This window comes from Gasterosteus aculeatus, chromosome 1 (assembly GCF_964276395.1).
Source record: "Gasterosteus aculeatus chromosome 1, fGasAcu3.hap1.1, whole genome shotgun sequence".
In the NCBI taxonomy this organism is placed as follows: Eukaryota; Metazoa; Chordata; class Actinopteri; order Perciformes; family Gasterosteidae; genus Gasterosteus; species Gasterosteus aculeatus.
The window spans coordinates 13,681,430-13,708,642 of NC_135688.1; the positions used below are offsets into that span (position 1 = coordinate 13,681,430).

General features: G+C 44.6%; 1 protein-coding gene across 11 annotated transcripts in view; it reads left to right on the forward strand.

Annotated features, from left to right (window-relative positions):
• robo1 (roundabout, axon guidance receptor, homolog 1 (Drosophila)) overlaps nucleotides 1-27,213 on the forward strand; it is a 209,171-nt gene that overhangs the window by 90,098 nt on the left and 91,860 nt on the right. For all 11 annotated transcript variants that reach the window (XM_040179226.2, XM_078098242.1, XM_040179254.2 and 8 more), the window contains one exon: nucleotides 5,729-6,055. In XM_040179226.2, the coding sequence (XP_040035160.2) occupies nucleotides 5,729-6,055 (327 nt within the window). The remainder of the gene's footprint in view (nucleotides 1-5,728; nucleotides 6,056-27,213) is intronic.

The window sequence follows — 27,213 nt, forward strand, 5'->3', positions numbered from 1 at the left end:
TATTTATTTTTGCTAACTTTTAGCCAATGGTAACTTTTCTGTGTATCACAATGACCAATTGTCAAGAAGCTGAATAAATAAATGAGTGAATTGTGTTTGGAGCCCTGCACAGTTACAAGGTAGTTACATTTCTTTTTTTTCTGTTTGCTGTCTCAACCTTGTTCAAGGTCTCTGTGTTAATCGTAACAATGGTGCTTTGTGTCATTCCACTTAAATGTCAATAGGAGCTTTGTAATCATCTATGAGTGTGTGTGGAAAATCCAGATAAACAATCAGTGTAGTGCTGGGTTGCAGTGTTGTGTGTAAACGTGTGTTTCCGGTTTGCTTTGATAAAAAAAGTAAGGACAAATTTGGACAGTGGTATTATTTTTTGGAAACTGATATCTGTTCTCAAGTGTTTCCGCGGTATCAGTGATGTAACCGTAAACCATTCTATTTGGTAAACGAATGGAAAAGGAAAGAAAGAGGCCATAAAGATATCCATCATCCCCCTCCAGGTCCTCATACACACTCACACACACACAGGACTCTAATCCTGAAGGTAATCGATAGCCTTGTGTAACATTAAAAACAGTTCTGATCTGATGCAACTGGCAAAGCAATTCATGCAGAGCATTCCAGGTTGGCGTCTTCATGCTGAAATGGTCATGGAAGATTCAGTTCCTCTTTCCTGTTAATTTCACCTGATCAGCACGCGAGCTGTGCCTTGCTTTTCATTTCCTCCTGCGTCCGTCTCTCTCTCTGCTTATCTCCGGCCTCTCTCTATGTTATCTTCTCTAATTCTAAGCCTTTTTCTTTTACTTTCAGTCATTTACTTGCAGGCAGCGTCCGGAGCAGGCGTGGCTACGGTCCCTGCCCGGCTTCCCAGAGCAACACGCCCTCTGATCTTATCTCTGCTATAAATCCCTCTTAAGTCCCCTAATCACGCTTTAATGGGACTGCAGATAGGGAGTGCCTTACTGTGCTTGGCTTTCGTTATCACAGACCCCTGTTCCGTATCTCTGCCATTGCTCAGCTGGAAATGTGATATGTGGTGTCATAATACGGCTACGGCGACACCTCCCAATTTCAGCAGCGGCCCTTTTTGAGATTCTGTTACCTTGAGAATGTTTATGGCGGCAATGAAACTTTACTATGATATAAACTCACGCAACCCTAGACTGGGATCGTTTGTTCTACGGCAAGAGTTGGATGAAAGGACCCAGCATTGTGAAGTTTGGAGGGAGGGAGGAAGGAGACACATTATCCCGTCTCCCAAAACCTCAGGGGACCTCCGTGAAAACAGATCTAAATTGCCTCACTGTCCCTCTCCCCCGTGAGTTCTCTGGGGTAAAGGGCAGGTGCCTGACTCCCTTCCTCCACCGCACACTCCGCCAAGGAAAAGAGCTGTGAGAGGCAGGAACACGTTGGCTTTTTATGCCCGGGAAATCATTGGACCTGAACTTATTGATTCTGCTACAGCTGATGCTTATTGTCTCCTTTGTTGGCACGTCGTTCTCTTTCACCTTCACGCACTGAGTGATGAGTAGTAAAAATGCAACACTCGTGACGTTGCCTGCATGTGCTTTTAATTGCAAAGGCCAAACACGTCGTGTTTAAGCGCACCCTGTCTGGCAGCGTCTTGTCCCAGGGCTGCTCAGAGCGTAAGCTGTAGTTCCAGGGTCGTCTTCTCTTCTTCCGGTCAGAGTGGTTAGATCGATTGCTGCCTCCCAGACACGTACGCTTTGTAGAGCCACAATCAAGATTTTATTGCATTTTCTTACAGTTGACATCTGACATTGACACTAAATGTTCTCAGTGAAATTCTTCCAATACCTTCTGTTGCATTATGTAATTATAGTACAATCAATACTGCAGCTCTTGTCATAGTTATTATGTATAAGCGTCTCTGCGGACTGATCTCTTCACTAACTGAGACAAACGACAGAATGGCCGGTTGAATGTTTCAGTACTCTCTGAATGTGCAGTGTAGATGTTATATCCTTGTCCACTCTCTTCCTGCGCTGACTTTTTACTAACTGTGGTAAAGTCCTGAGTTGCGTCTCTCCCACGTGTGTCCAGGGGCTGTCTCACTCCTCTTCCTCTCCTTGCAGTTTTCATGCATTACTGTACAGTTGCGCTGGCTGCTATGACTGCATGGCGGTTTATTCAGTTTTGCTGTCTGCAAAATATTTTGGTAAACTGATTTATGAATTACACAAAAAACGTTGATGTCATCTGCTCCGCACTCAGATTGCCCCATTGTGATCTATTTGCTTGATCAGTAGCAGCATCTCTTGGGCATATTAGTTGACGTGGAAGGAGGCTCATCTTGTGGAATATAGATCCACAATAAATTGACCAATGTTGTCGGCTGAAAATCATGTTAAGCCCCAGATGAATCAATATTGAGCCGGAAGCCATAATGTTAATATTCAATGTATGCCCAGTGGTCTAGTGGGGAGTGGAGGGACTTTCGCTTCTTGACAACCACCGTGAATCCCGTGATCCTGCCCTCTATCAACGGTTGGACTTGGGAAAGAGCCTGTTTTCAGAGTGGGCTAACGCCCTTGGGGGGGGGGGTCTTCATGCATCCTAGGATGCATACAGATACTGTGTGAGTATATGGGTCAGTGTCTGGGTCTGGACCCTTGTGCAGGCTGTGCAAATGGGTCTCAGGCAATTCAGTATGTTTGTTGTTGGGCTCTCGTTTTCGCTTCATTGCCGAGATTGCTTTTAGCATTGAGAGGATTCTTTTTTTTAATCGCCTCTACAGCAAGCAAAGGCCCCCCTCAAGCATAGTTTGACTGTGTGTGTGTGTGTGTGTGTGTGTGTGTGTGAACAACTAAGAGAAAAGAAAGACTGTTCTCCAGCAAGTGAGAGGGTTAAAGGCGAAGGAGAATCTTGCCTCAAGCACCAATCGATCAGATACTTGCAGTAGAACTCCCAGCATCCCCTCGGTGAAGCTGCGTATTGCATTAGCTCATCTCAAATTTTCTGTCTGGAAGCAAGGGGGGGGGGGTATGGGGGGGTAGATAGAGCGTAGGAGTGAGGGCGGTTAGATGCAGCCGAGGAGAAGGAAGGGCAGCGCTTTGAAATGAAGGGAGGGGAAGAGAGAAAGAGAGAGAGAGAGAGACGGCGAACAGCCCGGCTCAGAAGTGGAGTGTGCACTCTGCTCCGCTCGTGTTTCTTTGGTCTTCAGAGTTGTTGTAGGGAAGGAGTGAAGTGAGCTGGCTGGCCATCTTCTGCAAACGTGAACTTTAGAGGGAGACGCAGCAGTGTTTGTGACATGATGACAGAATCATCCTGTATATACCGCCTGTGTCTTTTATGCCCCCCGGGGAGGAGTAATGGAGTTGAAGAAACTGGGGTTGCTCAAAGTGTCTATGGGGATCAGCACAATGTGCACACACACACACTCACATACATGCACACAATGAATTCAATGAGGAACAAGGGAAACATAATAGCATTGTGGAACGGATACATTCTTGCACCACACTCTGGAATCCCGCACTTATTAGAGTCCAATATGTACCGTGTGTACACCTGCTCATTCTCACCATCTCCTCCGTGACAGGATACCGTAACCTGTTTATTGCATTTTCAGTCTGTGTGTTAATCATGCAGATGTGGTGTAATCATCTACAGTAAACAGCCACTGATCAAACACAGCGCTCCCTGCCGCACAGCTCTCCTCACGGCGGACCACATCTAAATAGTTAATGGTTCCCCCATAAAACCCCAAACTTCAGACCATTTCAAATTAGAGAGGAGCCCTCTAAATCAGGAAGGGAACGAGCTATGCAGATAGTGGCGGCGCTCTTCAAAGTCCCTTTTAATAAAACATAGTAGGCTGCCTTGGCTGGTGAAGGGCGGCGGTAGCGGTGCAGCCTCTGTGGTGCTAATGGGCCAGTGAATGGTGGCATAGCGAGGAGTTGCAGGTCAGTTCTGCGCTCCGGTATGCTGCCAAACAAAAGTGTGGGGCCTTGTTAGCATTAATATGGTCTGTAGCTTTGAAAGCTGGTCACCAGAGCAGGTTAAAAACAGTGGTTAATTTGTTCAGGCAGCTCCAGTGGAAGCAGAGACGTGTATTCTTTTTTTTTCTCAGACATTCCCGCTAAAGGCTTGATTTGCTGCTCTCTCTAATTCACCATCTGTTTCTGTCTGGCTGCCAAAAACGCTTTAATCTCCACAGATATATTTTTCAAACAACCATAGAATGACACATCTTTGATGCGTTGCAACTAAATATTTAATCAACACCTCTTATTGCTACAAATAGTTGTAACAGACGTATTTTTGTACACACTACAAGTCTCAAAGGAAAGCAGTGTGTGCATGGTGTCTATATAAGAACAACTTTAGAAGAGCAGAAACCCAAAGTAAAACAACAAAGAGTAAAAAAGTCTGCTGTGCCCTGAGAGGAAGTCTAGAAACTACTTGATCATGATGTCCTTTAGGGTATTGGATTAATTATATTCCATTGACCACACATTTGCATTGAAGTGATTCATCTCTCTGCGGAACTGTCACTGGCTACGCTGACGTGAGCTAAAATATTTAGCAACCATGAGAAGATGCCTTCTCAGCACCAGGCTTGTAGGATGGCGGGGGATGGGTAGAGGGCAAGTTCACGGGATGCTGGGTAAATTAATTGCAGGCCTCTGCCTCCAATTAGACCAGACTCTTTTTAATTGGTCCTGAATGAGCTCCAAAGGCCTATGCTGGGAGATATGGCCAGTGGGGGGAGACTCACTCTCTCTCTCTCCTTCACCCTCCCAAAGACACACATACACATAGTATTGTGTGCAGGCACACAATGCATTCACAGGCATCGAGTCCCCCCCCCCCTCCCCTCCCCTTGAGGAATTAACAACAGGAAGCTAATTTGCATGTAAAGCAGGTTTGATAGCCACAGCTGACTGGTCGAAGACCATTCGTCATGGCCTAAGATAGCACTGGGGCGTCAACCCCCTTGGCACTGCTGTTGGCACTGCCGTCTTTCTTCAACAGAGTGATCTGTACTCCCTATATCCCTAAGATCGAAACTGCATCCATATCTTCAGCATTTATCTTTTAATTTCCTTTTACCTTTTAAGGGGTGTCATATTCCTGTTTACTGTTGCCTCCTTTTCTTTCTTCTGTGCCCTTTGATCTGGGAAATGACAGAGTCGCATAGCTGGTGCCGTGCTAAGGTTCATTAAAGGAGCCGTCGCTGTAATTAAAGGGTGACTTCTCTTGTGACTCACAGAATGGCCGTTTATTTGCTTTCTACTACTTGCATCATCAGTACCTGTGTTTAGCCCTTCAATCATGTCTTTTTTCAAATGATGTTATCTTCATATAAACTAGATGTTCATATTGTTTATTAGTATATTTTGCAGAGAAGTGCATAAATAGGGTTAGGGTTAGGGTGGAACATCAATACGCGTTGAGCAAACACTCTTTACGCTCTCACCGTAGTCGATAAGTAGAACATGAACATGAACGAAGGTTCATAAGAATTGAACAGAATACAAACCTATGTAGTTATAACGTTTCCACTAGTTTTTCAAGGATGCCTGTTATGTTAGTAGCATATAACCAGAGGAAAGTATAGTTGTCCTAAACTGTCCTATCCACGGCGACGGGCCGGTAGGTCATGTGACATGTTTTATTACAACATAACTACATTGAGACTTTGAAATTCATTGAAAAGTGTAAATACTCCCAGATGTAAACTCTCATTTTGGCCATTTGTGCTCAGGATCCCGTCTGCGCCAGGAGGACACCGCACCCCGGATCGTGGAGCACCCCTCTGACCTGATCGTCTCCAAGGGGGAGCCCGCCACGCTCAACTGCAAAGCGGAGGGGCGGCCGACCCCGACGGTGGAGTGGTACAAGGATGGCGAGCGGGTGGAAACGGACAGGGATAATCCCCGCTCTCAGCGCATGCTGCTGCCCAGCGGCTCCCTCTTCTTTCTACGCATCGTCCACGGACGACGGAGCAAACCGGACGAGGGGTCCTACATCTGTGTGGCACGCAACTACCTGGGAGAGGCAGCCAGCCACAACGCATCGCTGGAAGTAGCCAGTAAGTGCAACACGTCCTCTCATTTTCTCCTTCGCCTGGGACTGTGGGTGCCGACGGAGGAGTTGGGGTTTTCGATAGCACTGAATAGCAGGCTCTAGTTTCCTCCTGTGTTTCTGTGCTCAATGTGTTCATTGAGTTGAATAAGCTCTTAGGAGATGGGCAGGATGTGTTTTGGCCCAGCGGTCTCCGTAGGCCCACGGAGTCTTGGGGGAGAAGTGGCCTGATCATTCCAGGGTGAGTGCTTCACTAAAGGGCCCATGGTAGGTGGTCAGGAGCTACAAAGGGACAAAGCCTTTTCTGTTTGTGCCCTGCTTCTGCTTTTAGAGAGATATATATGCGGTTTTCTACATGCAATCATTGCATATGTGTGTTGTCATCTTTTAGTGAGGAGCTCATGTCATTAAAGTATAAGCTATTCCCTTTATTGCATACCACACTCATGCAACAACAGGCTGGCTTTGATGTAAAGTGGATTTAAGCATCCCTGGTGTCAACAAGAAGTCTGGGTGAAATATTAGCCAGGAGTATATTTGGCAGTCAGCCGGTCTGCGACGAAAGAAAAGAAAATAATCTTTCTAAACCATTAAGTCTTTTTGTGAGTGGTGACCTGTGTTGACAAATTTGTTTCCATGATTCTTAAAAGGCTGCTGTCTCTGGTGAGGTCAGCTCTTCATATTTATATATATTATCTCCTTGCTCTCTTGACTGGCTGAGAGTGAAGGCTGAAGTGTAGAGCTCACATATCAGCCGCCCCTCAAGCATGCCCAGAGTCTGTCACCAACCCGCTCACTGTGATCAGATCAAGATGGGGAAAGTAAAAAGCATTGTGTGTGTGTGTGTGTCTGTGTTTGAGTATTTGAGGAGTTGCTGGGCTGGGCATGGGTCATGGTCTTGGATGTGAGGTTGGAGAGGGTAAAGCTGCTAGTCGTGTCATTTCTGATTTAAGGTCTTCGGAGGGTCCAGATGCCACAAACTGCTCTGCTCCTAATTCCTTTTTTTGATATTTTCCATCCTCCATGTAAGCTATGTGAAATATTCAGTGAACTTCCAAATAACAACTACAATTTGAGCAAAATCCCAATGTAATTATCTAGAGGGAAATTAATTATGAATCTAAAATGTGAATATAACGAAAACACAACACAACTGTCACCAGGGTGATGCTAAAAGTAGTCCCCCTAGTAGTCCAGGATACACAGTGCTCAATTCTCAAGTAGAAAAACAAGACACTTGGAAAGACTTGTGAGGCAGCGTGAAGAGTATCGTTGGCTCAGTCTGAAGTTTAGTGCCGTTCCGTGTAAGATTCAAAAAGAGCCATAATGACAAGCCACTCTGCTCCAGCCCTTTCTCTCCTTGTTGCTCCTCGGTGTCTCTCTGTCGCTCTCTCCCGTCCCTACAGCCCATGCCTAACTACATATAATTATGCTGCCTGAGCAACTGGGATAGAACCCTGCCAAAGGAAAAAAGGCCGTAGAAAAGAGCCCCACAAACGAGTTTTCTTTACAAGCTTTGATTTAAACTCCAGTGGGAGAAACTGGAAGACATCAATCTGAGTGACCGAGGGCATCTTTGGGATGCTAAGTTCTCATTAAGGATGCTTGTCATACCTTCGCATATGAGTTTCTCTTTTACTCAGATTCAGTTTAAGTTGAGGTAACAACCTTCCTTTTATTTCCAATGAACCTCCAAAGAAGGAAGTTGTGGTTTAAATAGTGTTTATTTTGCCCAATTTTACGCCTCAAAGGTTTTTTTCCTTAAAAGCTAAAAACACAACTATTTGTAGATGTTATTCTAAGAGCCCAGCTTTTACAGTTTCTCTCTCTTACCCAACGGCGATTGTTAACATAAGCCAAGTTTCAACAAGTCCTGTTTTGCCAAGCTAAGAGAACTAACCCAGTTTGTTTGGTTTATCATTGACCACATTTACAGTACAGCCCACAATCTCTCTCTATCTCAATCTCTTTACCCAAAGCCTGAGCGAATGCATTTACCACGAATCCTGTAGGACTCGTGTATTCAAACCGGCTTGGGATTGGTTTATTTTCCTTTGTGTTGTATCAGAGATGTCAACATCAAATCAAACTTCCTATTTGCTCAAAAGCTTCCAGTGCGTAACAAACTAAAAACTGACTGTCAGGAAAAAAGTATGTGAAACCTGGGGATTATGTTTCCGTAACCTCTGCATCTGTTTGAGAATGCAATGGGAATTCACTTATTGCTCTTTCTCTGTAATCACTGACACATTACAATATAGGTCTGTCCTATACTCTGTCCCAGTCGTTCCCTTCTATCCGGCACCGGCGAGGAGGAGCCCCCCCCCCACCCCCCCATTGAGAAGCTCTCTGAATAGCTTGTTTCCTTTTTCCTGCATGCAGAGATAGTAAAGTGAGGTAATAGACGGCCCAGCGCTCCACTTGAGCAGGCGATAACCTCAGTGCCTGCTGTCTAGCGGCCTGGCCGTCTGCACAGGGCTGACCACACACGTTTGGCTGTAGGCCTCGAATCCACACACAGACCCCTCTCTACACAGGCACAGTTTACGTTTTACAGCCACTAACAACAGAAGGGAAGTGGGTGTTTACATGAATTTGTCCCATTGCATATGACTCCAGACAGCCAAGTTTATCTCGGAATCTCATTGATCTTGATGTGAAGTAACCATCTCCATGTGCAGCCAGCTGGCTTCCCTGAACTACCGGTCCGTAGGGGGGGGGGGGTCAGGGCTCTGGATGTGTTGAAGGAGGCAGCGTTCAACCCGACATATTTGGGGTCGTGTGCAAAGCGGGGGACAGTGTGTTTAAAAGCGTGGTCACCACCTACTGATTTGAGAACACACCTGTGGCTCGAGCAGGAAAAGCGTCTGTCTTAGTCCCTCTGTTTTTGTCCTTTTGGTTACCATGCGGACTCCTCCTCCCCTACTCATCCTGCTCGGCAATATCCAATAATAAAGTGAGACTGTGAACAAGTGAACAAGGTAAAATACAGAGAAATGACAAAGGAAAGAGAACAAGAGCAGGAGGAGAACAAATCAGGACAGCTAACCCCAGCAGAAGCATCAATGAGCGCGCTGGCAAGCTGCCAGCGGACTGACGGCAGAGTGTGTTACGGCTCTGTGGCAGTTATTTGTCTCAGTGAGGTTCACAGCAAATTGGTGCAAGCGGCACAGCCAGTGGCCGCTTCATGAGTCAACAGGCAGCCGAGGCGTGGGCTCCTCACCACAGACTGTCCCTGGCCTCGGCTCCAATCTGTTTCATGTTGGAATGCAATCTCTAAAACCAGTGGTGAGTGTGTGTGTGTGTGTGTGTGTGTGTGTGTGTGTGTGTGTGTGTCAAAGTTGAACTCTGTTAGGAAAACTGTTTCATACCAGTGTAAAACGTTTTGCATGTTTGCGAGGTTTGTTGGCTTCAGAAAAAAATCCCACAACATGCATTTCATAAATAATGGTTTCTTTTTTAGTCTTCTCTTCCTCCCTAGTAGCTGCTTTGTGTGTTCTGTTGTTCACGTCTATTTAAGTCGCAGGGAAGATACAGTATGTTTCACACGTGCATTTCAATTAGTCTTCTAGCAGTCCATAACTGAAGAGAGACATTTTTAACCTGCATGTTGAGTGTGGTTTGTTGAAACTGGCATATTTAGCACTTCAGAGTGTTTGCATAAATCAATGCAATTTGTGCATATAAACCTACAGCATCTTTGCTAACTTTGGTTAAACACCTAAATGCCAGTTTTAAGATACAAAACCAAGGGTGGCATTACCAAAACACGTGTTCATACCTCTGATTGCGTACTGCACCCAGTGACTAAAGTATGGGCCTTAAAAGATGGACCATGTCAAAATGTGTAAGACACATCCTGTGCTGGCAGATATTGGCTGACATAATTGACCCAAAACACCTTTGTTCCTTGCTGCAGTGACAACAGCATGCAGTGAAGACAAAGAACATGCTCCTGTCCCTTTCAGTCATGTGTCAAATGTCACACTCATTTGGGGATTTTTTTGCACGGTATGCGCAAACACACATCCCCGCCCACGCGTAGCACTCCCCTACCAACACAAATACTGCTAGTGAGGTGCGGGGCCAAGAGCTCAAAACGCTCACCATTGGAACGAGTGCAGTGGGTAAGAGCCAGAGCGGGAAAGCAGGGCAGCTTTTTGACCGAGTTTTAGCTGCTTTTGTGTTGTATTACAGCAAACTTGGGCAGCAAGCCAGAGGAGAACACACATCTTTCAGCGTGAGAGAAAAAAAAGTATGCATTGGTTTGCATCAGAATAAAGCACAGGATTGGCTGAGTCAAGACCTGCTGTATTTAGGTAGTGCTTGAGTTGTGCGCCTGATTGTGTGTCGTTTATTCTATCAATCTGCCAATTTGTCTACACTCTACTGAACAATGTCTAGCAGAGTGTTGTGTGAAGGAGTCTGTCTGAGCTGAAGTTGCAGGTGTACAGATGTGGTTAAAAGAGTCGGCCCATCAATCACTCCACCCGTCTCCGACAGCTCACTCGTCCAGGAGACACGTGGGAGACATGGCCTCCAAAAGTCCCTGTCATCCCTCCTTCTCCCTCTGGTCTCCCTACAGAAGGAACAGGATGAAGAGAAAACTAGGCACAGTTTGCTATTTTGAGACCAAATCCAAGTAGGCAGAGCAAGAAATAATCTGATTCCCCGCCGACCCGCACTCTGTATCTTATCATCTGCATTATCAGATTGTCACGGGTGAAATTAGGAGGAAATTGCACCGCAAAGTGATAAACAAAGCAGTAGGGAACAACGTTTTAAGCATAAAATACTTCATTGGAAGGCGTTGCTTTTGTTAGTCCCTTTAATGCTGTGATAATTCCCTGTGTGATCTATAAAGATAAAGAGTGACATGCATCAGATGTGCCGTTTCACACTCACATCCTCGTTGTTTTCCGATTTCCTCTCTGTGTGCATTCATGTAGTAAACGCTGTTAACGAGGAAGGGAATGCTAAAGTATGGAGTCCACTTAGAGCCGTCTCCTCTGCAGTTAGTCCATTTGCACGCTGTGTCATTGCCCAGATATATCGGGATATCTACTGCACAGCTTTCTCTCTGGTCGCTTCCCTAAACTAAAATGTGCCTCAGAGCTTCTTTTTTTTTCTTCTTCTTCTTCTGGTCGCCACAGTGACTGCTTATTCATCTCTATATAATCCTTGCCTCTGGCTACAGCTCAGAACAGGATCATGGATAGGACGGGTGCAGGCTCCCAGGATACTGAAGTACGATATTAATACTATGAAGTGCTAGTCTACGACAGATAAGATACAGTATGCAACCACTTGAGTCCAGCGGTCCTGCACTTCCACAACCTCTGATAGCACCCGAATACCTTCACTTTCTCCCTTATTAAAACCCCTCCGTGTGTGTGTGTGTGTGTGTGTGTGTGTGTGTGCATGTTTCAGCGGAAAGTAAGTGTTTTTTTTTTTAATGTGCAGCTTTTATTAACAAGTTTCCATGTTTGACTGATAACTGTCTTTTGGGTTTACTCGTAATGTTGTAAATGCTCTTATTGGTAAGCTGTGTGTCACTCCTTATAAGAACCAGATGAATGTATGCGGCTGACTCTAATCTCCACTTCTTCTGCGGAGTCCTGGGTATTAGTCTTGTTGCGAGGTGTAATCTCCTCTTGGTCTGAGCCTCTCCTGTGGCCTGAGGGGCTGTGCGTACATGTGTGTGTGTGTGTTTGTACGTCCTTGCATTCTGGTGTCTGGTCATATGACGGCGTGTTCTGCTCCACGGACACGGTCTGGTTATTAAACTTGGGTTAAGCCCTCACTTGAAACCTTCTATCATGGTCCTCGATCCGAGACGATGGAGTTAGGGAGGATTAAGGGGTTTTGAGACATGAACTTCTGGGATTTTCCGACAACATTCTGGCAAAGGTGGAAAAATAACGTGCGCAATTGCCACATGGTTTGGCAAAGTTTGAAAAAAATGTGCTCTGGGGACAGACTCCACTTAAGGTCTGACTACATGGACCTTGTGATGGCCTGTTATTTTTTCTTTCCTCGTCTTTACTGTTCCGAGGAGACAGATTCCTCAACTGTTCACCTATTGGTAGTTTTTCAGCTATGCTCTAACGCTCAGCAGAGTGCACACATTGAGCTGTGAAATAAAGCACAGCGATGGTACTAGCAGTGAAATGTGACGCACGTACATGAAAGCTCCCTCCATAAATACAGAATTTCAGTTGCTTAAGTGAAACAAAGCACTTTATAGTATGCTGTAGGTATGATACAGGCACAGTATCACTAGGTTCTTTGGACTGAATCACGCCATGAACTTTGGCATGATTAGTTTAAGTATATGTTTTATCCCTGGCAAGAAAAGGATTATTTCCCTGAAACCCAGAAAATTTGATTTTCTGGGTTTGTATGGGTGTCGAGAGGCTTGTCAGGCTGGTTCTGCCCGATGAACTGATAACATGGGAAACCAAGTCTCTGACACCCTCCTGCTATCGCAGCCTCTATCTGATATCTTCTCTGTGTAAAATGCTATCTCATGTTTTCCTTTCCTTTCTGTTTATATTTCTTCCCAATTAAAGAGAAAATGATTTAAGACAAGACAGGCTTTATTGCCAAGGCCCATGTCACATGTAACAGCCCCGCCTTCACTCAGTGATTAATTTCAAACAGGCAATACATGATGGCATTCAATTGTCGTGTTAATTGTCTTTGGTTGCTGTGGTAGCTAATCTTATCATTAAAACAACAATTGTGAGACAATGAATGCCGTGTCAAAGATACAAGAGCGTGTCCTAAAATAGGTCCTGGTATGAGTGAGGGTTCTTGCTCATAATCACGGTGCAGTTCTTATGCAAGCTTCCAGTTGACCTCTGCAATGCCGGCAGTTCATTTCCTACGCCCCAGATATCCAGCATACAACGCTTACATTACAAATGAAGGGATCGACAACATTACCGCAGTAATGATGCACTAATGACAAAGGGCATGGAAAGAAAGTAGTTAATATCTAAAAAAAGGTTTCTCTTTTCTTTTCTTATTAACTTAGAGAATGTTTCCGAGACCCCAGGCTTAAATACATAATTGTTGTGAATGGAGTGTATGTAAGCATATACAATAGTCTAATTAGGAGCATAAGGAGGAGGGCAGCCCGACTGAGCGATGAATAGGACCGATACAACCCTGACCTCTTCTTTGTGGCTGTGTGACTTTCCTGAACAGGGTGTGGCAAGGATACAAAAGGATTACCGTGTAACCATATACTGCAACGGGGTTGAATGAAAGACAGACAGCGGGACGACAAGTGTAAAAGGAGAGACGTGAAGAGGATCCATTCAAAATTCAAAAAGTAGTTTGTTGCGGTGGGTGAGTTTGAAATAGCTGACATCTGACTCAGTGAGGTTAGGTATTGTATGACCATAGTGCTGCTGTTGAGCTCCAGGGTGACATTTATATCCCCCCCCCTCCCTCCTCCAGACCTGTCCCTCTCTCTCTCTCACTCCTTCTTCACTTTGCACTTGTATCAGATTCTAATCCGTCAGTGGGGCCTCAGCTCCATTTTGCCGATTGGCTCCCATCTGATGGATAGAAAGTCCTTCGCTGACTGGGCGGGATGTATCCTGTCCTTTTAGCAGAGTTCTCCACTTCCCAATGAATCTATTTCCGTTTCGACACGCATTGAACCAGTATCCGCGTTCATTGAGTGATTTGCGCACCCTCAGTCATAAAAAGACACTGAAAAACTCCCCATCTCTAAATGTTATCTTTGGTCCTAAGAACCGTTAGAAGTTTTTCTTTCTACGAGAGAATCATGCCGATACTCATGGTGAAACATCAGAGGATCTCGGGGCCTGGCCTTTGCGTCCAGTCTCGTTTTTCCCTGCCAATGGGATTAGTGGAGATTGCCGACTCTGCAGGTGCAGCCTTAAGTTAATTTACCCCACTGTTTGGAGCTATAATAGCTTATTGATTGCCTGAGAGAGATGCAAGAAGCAGCATGGAAGGGCACAGAGAGGAGAGAGAATAAGTTAATCATCGCTCAGTGTGTTGCCAGTATTTAATCTCATTACCCAAGGTTCACCACTGCCATGTAAATTCACTTTCAGCCTCAGAGGAGTTGGACTTACTGCTTTGAGACAGAGGCGACCCTGCTGATTTAGTATAACCTTTCCTCAGCTGTGGTCCGGTCCCTGCCGGCCTGGTACAGCACCCGCTTCAATCCTGTGGGATGCAAGCTCTCTGCCCAGGGGCCCAGCTTAATTCATGCTGAACTGCCGGGTGTATTTTTTTTCTGGCGACCTCCATCTGGTATTGTGCTGCTAAGGTTGTCTGGATGCATCAGCCTGGCCTTCACGACCACCCTTTCCGGACAGCTGGTTTGGCTATCACTCATTTCTTCCACCATGCTTCACCAGGCTAAAGGGCTCCTGCGCTGTGTGTACAGTATGATCAGACAGGTCTGTGTGTTTGTGTATGTGTGTATGTGTTCGCTTGAGGAAGTCTGGGCCATTAGCGTTAGTCCTACACACATTCTCAGTACAGCTGGTTACCTGGAAACTGCATATGGTGTTTTTATTTGACGAGCGGCCCACTTGCTGCCAGCGCAGATTTTGAGATTGCTACCATGTTTTAACTGCTTCAAATAAAACCTCCCCCTTGCTATTGTTCAATGCGTTTCCCTCACGGTTCTGTGGGGGTACCACATTGGACGTTGGACCTGGCCCATGCTTTGAACTGGCTCCCATTAACCATCATCTGCACACAAACAGTTGGTAAAGCCGAAAAGTAAAACAATGGCACAGAGGGGAAAGAGTGAGAAAATGTACACAAGGAGTCAAATGTTGACCTTGCACCCCACCACTGTCACCGACCTGATGGCCAGATTCCTATCTGGCAACAACAGGAGCAACATCTGGCAAAAGTGTTCCCCTAAACTGGAACTAAACCTCTAACATCAGGGCCCATGATCACCAGGAACTCGGCACAACATTGAGATTGCTGTCTCGTCAGCAAAAGCCTTCATGTGCTTCAACATAACTGCAGAGAATGTAGCGCTTTAAGATCAGACGCGCAGAGGGATAGATCCACAGGAACAACAAAGACAGGGAGAAATTGTTGAGGATAAAATAGCGGACAAGCTGCCATTAAGCACAGGATGAGAGAGTAGACCAGTTGGACGGAGACTCTCTCTTGGCTCTTTAGGGGGAGATAAGGGGACAGGTGGTGGTCTGTTCTCTCCGACAGCTGGCAACTCTCTATGCGCGTGCTGCCATAGAATGTATGTGTGCGTGTCCCGGAGAGTGCGCTGTACGTGTTTGTGTGACGTTTTTTGTGATGTGTCTGTGTGTGTTTATAGCTACACGTGCCTGCAGTTTCAGAACTTGCCAGCCAAGATATCTCTCTGATGTCAGTCTCACCTACTTTTTTTTGTCGCTTGTTTCCTTGTGCTCTTTTCTGTTCATGGCATTGTGCCATTTTGCACCAGTCTGATCTACCTCAAGATTTTTTCTCTCCCTTATGTTAGAGTTTCATTTTGTAGCAATAATGTTTGAAAGCCTCGCAGGGTAATCTGTTAAGATGCAGGTCGGTTTCCTACCTTCCTGCCTTTTTACGTGACTTTGGATTTCTTATGAACTGTCAAAGACTTATGTTGATATTTCTGCTATGACTTCAGGTCCAATATCAAGGATTTCATTAAGAATTGTATTGCTTTAAAATGACTATTTAACCATCAAGTTTGCTTTCCTCTCAAACTTGGCACGATCAATGAACTCTTCCTAATGCAAAGCAGATGCCAAATCAGAAAGGACTTAAAAGTCTTGTGTGTTGGCCTGGCAGTGTGCAGTGTTCGTGTACCGGCGTTAGTTCAGAGTTCTTTACTGTGTTGGCTTTGGGCTCGTTCCACATGTGGGTGAGTGTTTGATCGGGCGGTGTAGTGGAAGCCACTGAGAAGAGCTTGTGTCATCTCGGTGGCAGACTGCTTTTGTTTGCGGAATATAAAAAGGGATGGTACTAAATGGGCCAGAGGCGGTTATTTGCCCTTGGCAAACAGACACTGTCCTCAGCGGCGAGGCACTCAGTTGCCACTGTGGCCTGACAGCTGGCTTTCATCCCTTGGCGCTGCAGTGTTTGTTCACAATGCAAGTTGTTCTTAAATGTAATTTATGCTCTTAAACTCCTCGTGGCCATCGTGGTCTGGTGGAGACTCTGAATCTTTATCCTCCCCTCCAGCAGTGCTTTCGGTCAATAGAATGGGAATCCATTTTTACCAAACCGTTATTGATTGATGTCAACTGCTATGAGTGCCGTCTTTTTTCTCTTGAATTCGCCAATGGTTTCTTTGAAGTTGATACGATTCCTTTCAGCTTCCCACCTTCAAAGGAACAGTTGGCCTGCACCTGATCCATTGATGTTTCACGCCCCCGAGGTCAGCTTGCGAGGATGCCCTCTTTGTTTCAAATAACTTTATTTATACATGCAAGAATGAACGACCAGCGTGAGGAGAAAGAAGTCTTCGCCAGTACCATCTGCATCCACTCTGGTGATCTAATCACTTGTTAAACTAGTCCCGTAATGACATTGAATATCCGTTCAGGACCATAATTATTCCATCATTTATACACATTGACCTCACTAAGATTCCTGTTGGTTTATGTTCTCTTAAATGTGCATCTAATCAGGTAGTTGATTAACAATTGCTGAGACCACATTGAAGCTCAATATTTCTAATTGCTTCAAGTGGTTCACCTACACACACATACACACACTGATCCATACACAAACACACACATCACTTTGTTTAATACAGCGTAAAAGCTGCCATTGAGACTCATTGAGACTTATGTTCTCTTTGCATAAGTTCTGTCCTTCCTAAGAAGTTATTTTTCTGAAAGATGGCAGTAGTGATAAGTCGCAGCAATAGACATGGCGAAGCCACACTGTCAGAACAAATGGCATCACACAAGACTCGACTCTTTCTGAGAGTCACATTGCCACAAAACTGCATGACCTTCAAGCTTGAATTGTATCAGAAAATATGGTGTCCTTTGATCCCGCACCAGATTCCAAGGCAAAGCCACATAATGTCAGCTTGGTTCCTCCAGACCCACAGATGTTATTATAACTCTCCTCTATACTATAAATATAGTCATTTTGAACATCAACTGTTATTCATCCTGATCATAAAGCTGTAAGGAGTCCTGTAACATTCCCATCAGCATGTTCTTCTGGGCACAAGGGAAATGTCCAAATTAGCTTTTCTTGTAATATAGATCTTTTTATTTAAGTCTGTGAACACACAACGACGTGTCACAATTCGAATGGCAAGTGGAGACATTTCTGTTTGTCTGTTGCCACTACTGACCATAGCCTTGGAGATCAAATACAATTATTACATGATTTTCTCTTATTTATATGTGTGAATTTGATGATTAAGAATCACGGGTCAGACCTTTGTTAAACCGACATGTTAAAACAAGTGTAATCCGGTTGTATTATCCGACAAAAACAAGTGTGGGTGGATGTGAGGATAAACCATCCAGGTCTGGACAGTTGGAAAACTAGGCCAAGTTGTTGGCAGACAGCTCTTTTGTCTCCTGTTGTCTGGAAACTGTCACAGGAGAAAAGATCAAGGTGACCATTTTACCCATTCTAAACAACCTTGGAGCCTACGGCAACTGGGCGCTCATCCTTAAGGGCGGGCCGAACAGAGCATAAACCCTTAAAGCAGGTTTTAAACAAACTGTCATGCGAGCAGACTGTGTGTGGCTTCTCTGTTGAAATGCCTCCATCTCCCTCTCTGTTGCTCTCCAGAGCAGCACCATATCCCATTCTGCGTTATCTCTGCGAGGTGAGATAACACTCTACCTTTGCCGGACGCTGAATCCTCACGGCCAAAGAGGGAGAATGAGCTATTCTATTCGGCCTTAGTTGGATGGAGATGCCTACATGAAATACACCCTGAGTTTCCTGAGGAATTCGGTAATAGGAACATAGTTTTGCCACGGGGTTTTCGAAATAGCTTTGATGTGAATGACAATATATTTTCCTGGATCATTCAACTTTTTTAAGTGACCATTTTCATAACATTAATAAATCTGTGGTTTTTCATATAAGATGTCCTTTCATATAAGATGGTGATTTACAGCTGGAGAATTCTTTCCTCAGTGAGCCTATATGTTGCAAAACAATGCTGTTTACCTTTAAATCTTAAACAGAATAGAACACAGTTTTTAGATAGTCATTTAAAAAAATGATTAATTGTAATCATGAACAATCGTGTAATAATACATCCAGAAACGGTCACGAGGTGCTCAATGAAGGTGGAATTTTTCCTGTCCATAGTCATGGTTCCTTCCTGGTTCCTCAAAGTCCAGCTGAAATGTGCGGAGTGCTCATAGTTTAAGTACTGCATGCACTATATTCATCGGTCAACTTTGATGTCAAGTTGAAAGGCTGTTCGGAGGCACTCCCATAGAAACTAAGTTAAACAGATGCTCACAAAGGTTTTCCCTCTTCTGCAAATGATCATGAGGGAGTTTGTGGAACAAAGTGAGACGGATGAGACCCAAGGGAAAATCCTTCAGCAGTGATGGGTGTGGATGTGTGCTCACTTGCATGTGCACTTTGGCTGCTTCGGACAGGCTCCAACTAATGTACATCCTCTACTTCCTCCCCTATATTCATCAGGAAGCTTCAGCACTCCTGTAAATGGCCGATGGAGTTAAATGTCTTCCGACTGGACAAAGAGGAGCTCAGTCTGATATGGACACCGCCGCAGGATGGTCCTCAGGAAGACAGTGAGACATAGATAGTAAACAGTGGTTAACTTAAAAATATTCTCAGGCTACATTTTCAACAACCATGATTGGTGCATCTCTGAACTACTATTGCCCCCAGATGTCCCTTTCTTACCAATATTATTCCTTTGTTCCTGATCCAAAGAAGTGTCATCACCATGTTTTTGCAAATTACAGGGATTGGATGATAAATTTGGTCGTGCTATGCATGTCGCTCAGAGTGGAATTACACTGTGCTATCAAGCAGGGTTTTAATCAAATTTGTTATTTATGGTAGCCAAAGTGGGTTGATGAGGACTAACGGTGCATTCACACCAAAAGCGAGGCAAATTTTCACAACACTTTACTCGCGCAAGTTCATTCACGGTGGAAAACGTCGTCTTGTTTGGGTTCTTGACATCATCCGTCGCTGCGCATGGCTCGGCGAATTTCACCAACTTCTCCAGGACGTGCGTCGTGAATGACCCCCACTTCCAGCGCCGGTTCAGCCTAACCAGCAGCGTGGAATCTACTTTGCATGGACTCTACTCGCCAGATAATTTGCTTCGCTTTTGGCCTGAATTCAGAATGATCCTGACATAGCCAGGTCATTTGTTATCATGATCTCGTGCACACGCCATGCATGCACATGGAGAGAAAGCAGTACGGAGGTTTCATAGCAAAAGTACATAGTGTTGAGCAGTGGAAATGGAAGCTCCTCCGCTGCATCTCTTTGATGTAGCCAACCAAAAGCAGGGATAGTGTCCCTGAAGAGCACTTACGTTGTAAGTACTGTACGTGAATGGTCATTGAAAACCGTCATTTGTAAAAGTAGGGTTTTTACCGTACAGTAACTACCATTTACATGATAATGCTTCCTGGGTGGAAAGACCACTAACCCCACCATGTATTCCACTCTTCATTTAAAAAAACAGCAAGGTTGCGTTTTCTGCTGTCCTCCCCGTTTTTCTTTCCGAAGCAGTGCGTTCTCTGCGTTCAGCCTAAACCTGTCAAATGGTATCAGACTGAGCGGGGTCCTCAATCGCCCTTTCGTCTGTCTTTGACCGCACTCCTTGCACCTTTTAATCCTGTCTGTCTCTGTTTATGAACTTTGTACGTTTTGGCAGCCTGTGTCGACCACATTTTTTTTTTTTTTTAATCTTCCTTATCCCCACTTCTCAGCCGGCAGTGAGAGACACTTTAAGATCACTGGTGGGGGGGCTTTCTAACTGAGCCTGGACTGACCCCTGAAGGTGACTGTGCCGTCTGGTTTCCATCCAAGCGCGTGATTGCAATGGGAAAAATGGACAGGGATTTGACTCATTCTTATTTATTTATGTTTGGTCGTCCCCTGTTTTGCGCGGCCCAGCGGTGGATTAACACTCTATAGATGGATCCGCAGCGGAGGGGCCCCACTTCCCGCTCACTCTCAGGGGGGATGGAATGTGCAACACACATCCATGACAAATGCAATATGGGAGGCGAGTGGTACGAGCTGTCCACTTCAATACACCTCTTTACCGTGTGGGGGGCTCCGCACGCTGCCTTTCTCTTAGACTCACATAGTTTTGCCCTTCTGGCTAAATGATACACTTTGGACTTTAGTAGTGATCTCGCAGCATATGTAGAAATGTTAGTGCAATGTCACGTGCGATATGAATCTCACCTTTGACACTGGCCAGAAAACAGACTTTTTTCGGCGTGTGAAAAAGACCTCTCATAAACAATGTTGACAGCGTGGTTGTGTACCAGGAAGTGCAAGATCTTTGTAGCTTAAACACGTCTGTCACGGCCACAAGACTGTGTCCATTTATTCCAGTTTAGATGCGGCATGCTGTCAAACTTTGACCGACTGCTAAATCTACAGGCTTATATTTGAACTAAGCCACTGTGTAATTGAATATTAGTTAAACCCTTTGCCATACTACTGAGATTTGACCTACAAAAAGAAAATCTGTAATTGGAGTAGTACAGTGCCCCCCTTAGGCATCACAGTTGACGTTGTGCAATTGTATTTATCCTAATTCAATTTGGTTATCCGACTTCTGCTCTTCATTTTTTTCATTTATCTTCAGAGGTCTTCCTCAAAGAACCGCTGCATGGGCTTTGTGTATATATATGCATTAATTACCTTTTTCAGTTTGGATTAACCTGAAAAGTATGCAGAGATGCATCAAGCATACTTATTTCCATAAACCTTGAACATCTCTGTATGCAGTAAACAACTATGTCTGAATAATATATAAAGAGGACTCGTTAAGTGTTATTCCATAGTGGCTTGGCCGGCCTTATCGGCTCCTTTTTAAGAAAAAATATATTTGCCATATCAAGGATAAAGTAAGAAGTACTTTCATTGGAGCTGAAGTTAGAGAAGTTTCATACCACGTTTATAGAATCTGTGGACAGTTACAGTGACTTCTATGCATAATCAACTCTGTAGTGAGCTTCCTGATTTATAAAGGGGAGTTTTTAAACGGCGCCAGGAGACGGTGGAGTCGTTTGATAAAACATCTCTAATTAAAATCTCTGTTCGCTCTCCGTTGTTTGTTGTAGACATTATCCGTGTTATACTCGACTCTCTCGGGAGCAAGATGAATTGCAATAATTAAGTTCAGCTCCAAATGAACCATTTTTCTGCGTTTCGTGATATTTGTTGCGGTAGATTGCCGTTCCTGCTAATTGAAAGGCTTGTTGACTAGCTAACAGCCAAGAGACTTCAAAAATCCCAATCTGTATCTCTCTGTCATCTTTCCACATCACGCCCCGATACAGATGTCTGCTGCAAATGTTTAAGCCAGTATTGGTAGAGTTTTTTTCTCGTTTTTTCAACTTCTTTTATGTGTGTCTCTGAGTAATCCCTGTAGACGCGTCTCCCTTTGCAGCCTCACAGCCTCATTCTATTTAAAAACCACTCGGATCCACTTACATTTTATGATTTGGGGTCGTTGCTTCGTGAATACTGTATGCCAGGGATATATAAAACGTTCTGGATGCTTCTCCTCAAACCGCCACAATGTGTGAGCAGTGAGTTAGGAAATTACAGCATTAAATATTGTATTTCTGTCTTTTAGGGGCACAGCATGTTCAATCGCCATAAAGTTTGAAGGTCCCAACATTTAGCAAGAGAGAGATTTTTATAAACGGTGGAAACCACATTTTTAAAGAAATAATTAAAGCACAGAAACAAACAAACTGCAATGTCTTCCAGCCATCCTTTATAGCAGTTTGTCAGAATCTGGATTTCTGGGCTAAGAGGAAGAAACGGACATGATGGATGTATTGAGTGACTCATCTTAACACTCTCAGCAGGGGTGCCAGATAATTTGGGCAACTTATTAACTACACAGGAGGGAAAGACATTTTTCCGGGCCAGACTTTCATTTATTTCTTTCAGAGCCAAATTACAACACTGGTGTGCATAAAACCTATGCATTTAGAGAGCTTTTAACAGTTTTATTGAATATACATACATGTAGCTCAAATGGGGGGGGGGTTGGGTGAACTTAAACGGATCAGTAAATCAAATCAACTTTAAGAAGGAGAAAACACGTTTTTTCCTCGAATTTCCATTTTCTCTTTCTGTCACCGTATTTCTCTGGGCTTCGTCTTTCCAACACTGGTAGGTTTGACATCTACCCCTACTGTAGACAAAGGGCACTGGCAGAGTGAATGGGCAACGGAGGGAGTAGCCGGCAACTCCAGGGCACAGGCCAGATGGATTAACTTGAAAGGCATGGCATTGTAAACCAAATTCTAATTAATCCCTTTTTTGTGTCCCCTGATGGAACAATGGTTCTTTCCGGGGGCCTCAGAGAGACATTGACGCCGATGGGAGCGTCGGGCCCTCACCATATCCGACACTATTCACGTCACTGCTCTCAATTACATACTACAAGAATAAGGCACTTTGGCGACTGGAAAAATACTGAATATTAATTTAAAAATCCCATTTTATATTAAATATATACCTCTGGAAACTGGATTCACTATCTGCCCAGTTTATGTGAAACTGCTCCCGCTCTGACTCGCATCATTAATTCCAACACGTTGCCAGGATTTCCATTTAAATAGTGGCTCGGTCCACTTTTTGGGGGGTGCTTTGTCTTTCTCCGTTGTGGCCTATTAGCTGAAAAAAAGCCTTACATATGAGAGTGAACTCCAAAAAGCCTCATTGTTATCCAACATGCCTGGACAACCCCCACTGCACCTCTGGGTTTTGCCACTATTTGACCAGTATTTTGTTGACCAACTTCACCGTCATTATTGTATGAATGTCCTTTTCTGCCAGATTTTCTCTGTTTTCATTGTGTTTTTCAATAACATAATATTTTTCAAATGTTATTTCCATCAAACATTTTAATGGGGAAGTCTGTTGGTAAATCACAATTAAATTCCTTCTGGAACAGCTTCTTAATTCTTGCTTCCCTCCCTTAGTGTGTGCGTTTGCCTTTGTGTGTGTGTGTATAGTGCCGCAAAAGTAGGACAAGAGGTCCCAGTGTTACAGCTTGTATTATTTGACGCAGCCATTCATTAATTATCTTCACCGTACAGTCTTCCTTATCGCTCATTGTTTCCTTTTTTGGTTTGTTTTTGCTCCGAGCACCTTGTTCCACGCTGCTCTAAACGCAGCTCTTTGTTGAATCATTTGCCTATCCAATATCCCTGGGAATCCCTGGAAGAATAGAACAAGCATGTTACATGTAGTTACATATAAAGGAGTGTCTGTAGCTCACGTCATGCGTGTTTGCCAAATGGTGACTTCTCGGAGTGGAAGTTTAAAAGCTGAAAGAGAGACAAACGGTGATTGTGTTCGTCGTGAGGAGGGACACATCGAGCAGAGAACCGATTGTTGGCTGTGACGCTGTTTGCCTTTGCACATCCCTCCCTGAGGCTGTTTGTTGCTGGCAGGCTGTGCAGACGGATTTATGCTGCGTTTGAGTTTGACAGAAATGTTGAGATTTATCACCAAAGGCTTTGGGGGAGCCTGTCAAACCCACGCAGAGACACCTCCAGCTCCCGAGTGTTCCAAACTACTCTGTTGATGGTGGACTAAATGATCCATAGCGGTGTATATGGGCAGCACCTCCCTTAGGTTCACAGACACTTACTTTTTATTGAATATGTCAGGTAAGTAAATGTTGAATCATGTAATTCCATTATCGTCCATCAGTGCAGTAAAATGTATTGCAATGTCATTCAATGTAAAGATGTCTCTCCTCCAGAAAACATTTTCTATTTCCCGTTCTTATGAAATAGACCTTCAATCCCGAGCTGCTGGGCTCCTCCACTCAAGAGGCATTTTCTGAGGTTTTGTACCAGAGGTGACCCCTCTGGCATCCACCACCACGGCCTATGTGGCATTACGCTGAACCTCAAATGGTTTACTCACAGAGCTATTAATAAAAAACCTCACTGACAAGCACATCAGCGACAGACGGCAGGAATGTTGGACAGTCCGTCATAGACAGAAAGGCACATGGGGGAGAATTATAGTCCGTGAGAGACTGAAAGTATGCTTTTTAAATGTGTTTAGGGAACAGGGCGTGTGTGTGTGTGGGGGAAAACGCATATATTTGTGCCCCTGCTGTGCTCTCCGTGCCGTGAAGAATGGTGCTGTATAGCATTTTACTGCCCTGCGCATTCCTGTGTCTGCGCTGTTTACTGTTACCACACCTCACTCCTCTGTGTGTAGTGGCGACCAGCGGGGCAACACATGGCGCTGTCTGTGCCGGGAGCACTGCCCTGGCGTGGTTATTGTGACCCTGTTTTGGTCCCTATTCACTCCAGCAGTTGCATACCAGTGGCATAGCTTCGTGGCATAAAGCTCAAGAGATCTGTAGCGCTGCAGCTGTAGCACAGATCAGGGGGCACAATTGTGGACATGACAGAGAGGGATTTCATATTCATTGGCATTTTAAACCATTAGCCACCGTCTCTTATATTCCTAAGTATGCTGCACAGCTGAATGTTTCTTTTTGGTCTTTTTGTCAGGCTTGTTAAGGCAGGATTTAGTGTCAGTAAATCCACATTAGCTGCAGGTTGGACACTGACCTCTCCAACTGTAATTAGACAGGCAGGCTGCTCCAGCTCAGGCCCTTCAAAACCAGCCACAATGTGTGGACATGAGTTGATTGGTTGGGGACAGGTGGGGATGTCATTATGACCTTTGGGCTGCCCGTGCATGTGTGCGTGTGTGTTAGTGTGTGTGTGTGTGTGTGTGTGTGTGTGTGTGTGTGGCTTTCCGAGGAGTCGCTTCGTAGAGGCTCTGTTGTCTTGTTAGTGAAATACTGATGGTTCTGTTATGTTAACAGAGCCACATTTTGCTCCTTGTTAGGTTCCTCGAAGACGTGCATATTTCAACCTGCTGAAAACCACTCATAAGACCTTTAAAGACTTTGAGTGTGATGAAAAAAAGACAGAAAAGTGCAGAGATTGCCATCATAGTTCTCAATATGGAGCGTCTGTATGGAAGTTTTATTACATTTTAATGCATTCATTTGTTGATGCATTTGTTCAGCAGGTCAAAAAGGTACACATAAATTAACCATGTTCTGAAAAAATCATATTTTAACCCACAATATTTGCATTCTGTGTTAAAGTATCTAAAACAGAAACAACCGCGTGAAAAAACAGTTTAATGTGTGAATGAATTGCACGAAGAAATTTTTTAACATTACTAACAATTGGCTAGAAAACCTTTGCCAGTTTGAGAGAAGAATTTCCCCGACCAGCCAGTTTACTATCTGGATGCCATCTCGGCATGTCCTGTGATCAAAACCTGTGGGTAGAAAGAGGAATTTCAGCACTCAGTGACAACTGTGAAATCATCTGAGAAGGAGGTAAAGTGGAGGATTAGTCTGGGATCCGGCCAGCGGAGTGCACAGTGACTCTGAGAGAGAGAGAGAGGGTTGGAAGAGGAGCTGTTCCCAGCAAAAAATGCACTGAATAGATTTTTCGAGCCTCTGTAATTGTCTTTCTCTTTGTCTGCTGTTCTGGAAAACCACCCACTCCTCCTCCTCGCCTTTTCTATTTTCCTGGTATTGAAGTTTTCTCCGTTTAGTGGAGCCTTTGCTGAAATTCTATAGGTGACCAATAATACAAGTTTTTAGTTACAGAGACATTTCGTTGATTCTCATCTAACTCTAAAAATGTTTACGGGTGTTTTTTTTATCTCGCCTACTTTTTCAGAGTTACCTCACATGGTATATTCAGCAATGTGTCACACAATGGCTTTTCACGCTGCTCTCGTCTCACCTCTCTGTTCCTGTTTCTTCACGGCATCCCTTTGTGCGCTGCCTTAGGTTATTTACGTCCTAATTTATTCCAGCTTCTTTTCCGTGACCAACAAAAAGTTTCTTTTGGAGCTATTAGCACACCAATATGATCCGCTTTATTTTTCATTTCTCCCTTCACCTTCTTCATCCCCTTTTTCCAAAAATCCGTCTCATCATCTGCCCTGTAGATTCCTTTCAGCCCCAGTGTCCCTCCGCTCCCTCTGACTTAGGTGCCAACAGGAATCAAGAGACCTAACAGGTTCTGTGTCTTCCTTTCCTTCCAATTTGAATCCAATGGTTGACTGGAGCCCTTGTTGAGGTGTTGTTTTGTTTGTTGGCCCTGACTGTTACTCAAGGGGCTCCTTCAGCTTGTCTCTCCTTCCTGAGTGTCCCTGGCCCCGGGCCCCCCAACTCCCACACTCCGAAGCCCCACAAAGCTGCTGTCAGTACTCAGGCCACATGTGTCGGGCCTACAGCCCCCTTTTAAGACCCAGGCCCTGCCTCGGCGTCGCCGTTCTATCAACAGTGACGGCACCATGAAAGGGACGGTGAAGGCAGTTATTCAGAAACCCGGAAAGGACGCAGAGGACGGCTGGATGAGAAGAAGTGGTAGAAGTGAAGCAAAAGCACTCTTATTTTGAACAATTGCTCTCAGCACAGCTGACAGTGTGGACTCCAAAAAAAAAAAAAAAGTATGGTGTGTATGGAGAGGTGGAGCGACTATTCACCGTCACAGCCTCCAGTTCATAATGCTTTTAAAAAAAAAGGAGCTCAGCCAGACCTGAGTACAACAGCCTCTCTGTTAGGCTTTCTCTCTCTCAACAGCGCAGGAGCCCAGACACATTAACAAATACAAGCCTCCAATAAAACACCACCGCTGGACAACGTGCTGCCAGCTATGCCAGTGGTCTGTATATGAGACACAGAAAAGCTATGCCGTTCATTCATTTTCAATACATTGCGGGCGCTGTTTTTTCTTTATTAGGCTTTGGTTAAATAATGACGGCCGATATCTGAGAGTGCCAGTGATTTTATTGTATGCTTTACACATGCGGCACTCAGCCACCAGGCCGTAGCTTTACTATCTACTGGCTTCCTGCTAACTCTGTTCCTGTGGTGGTTCG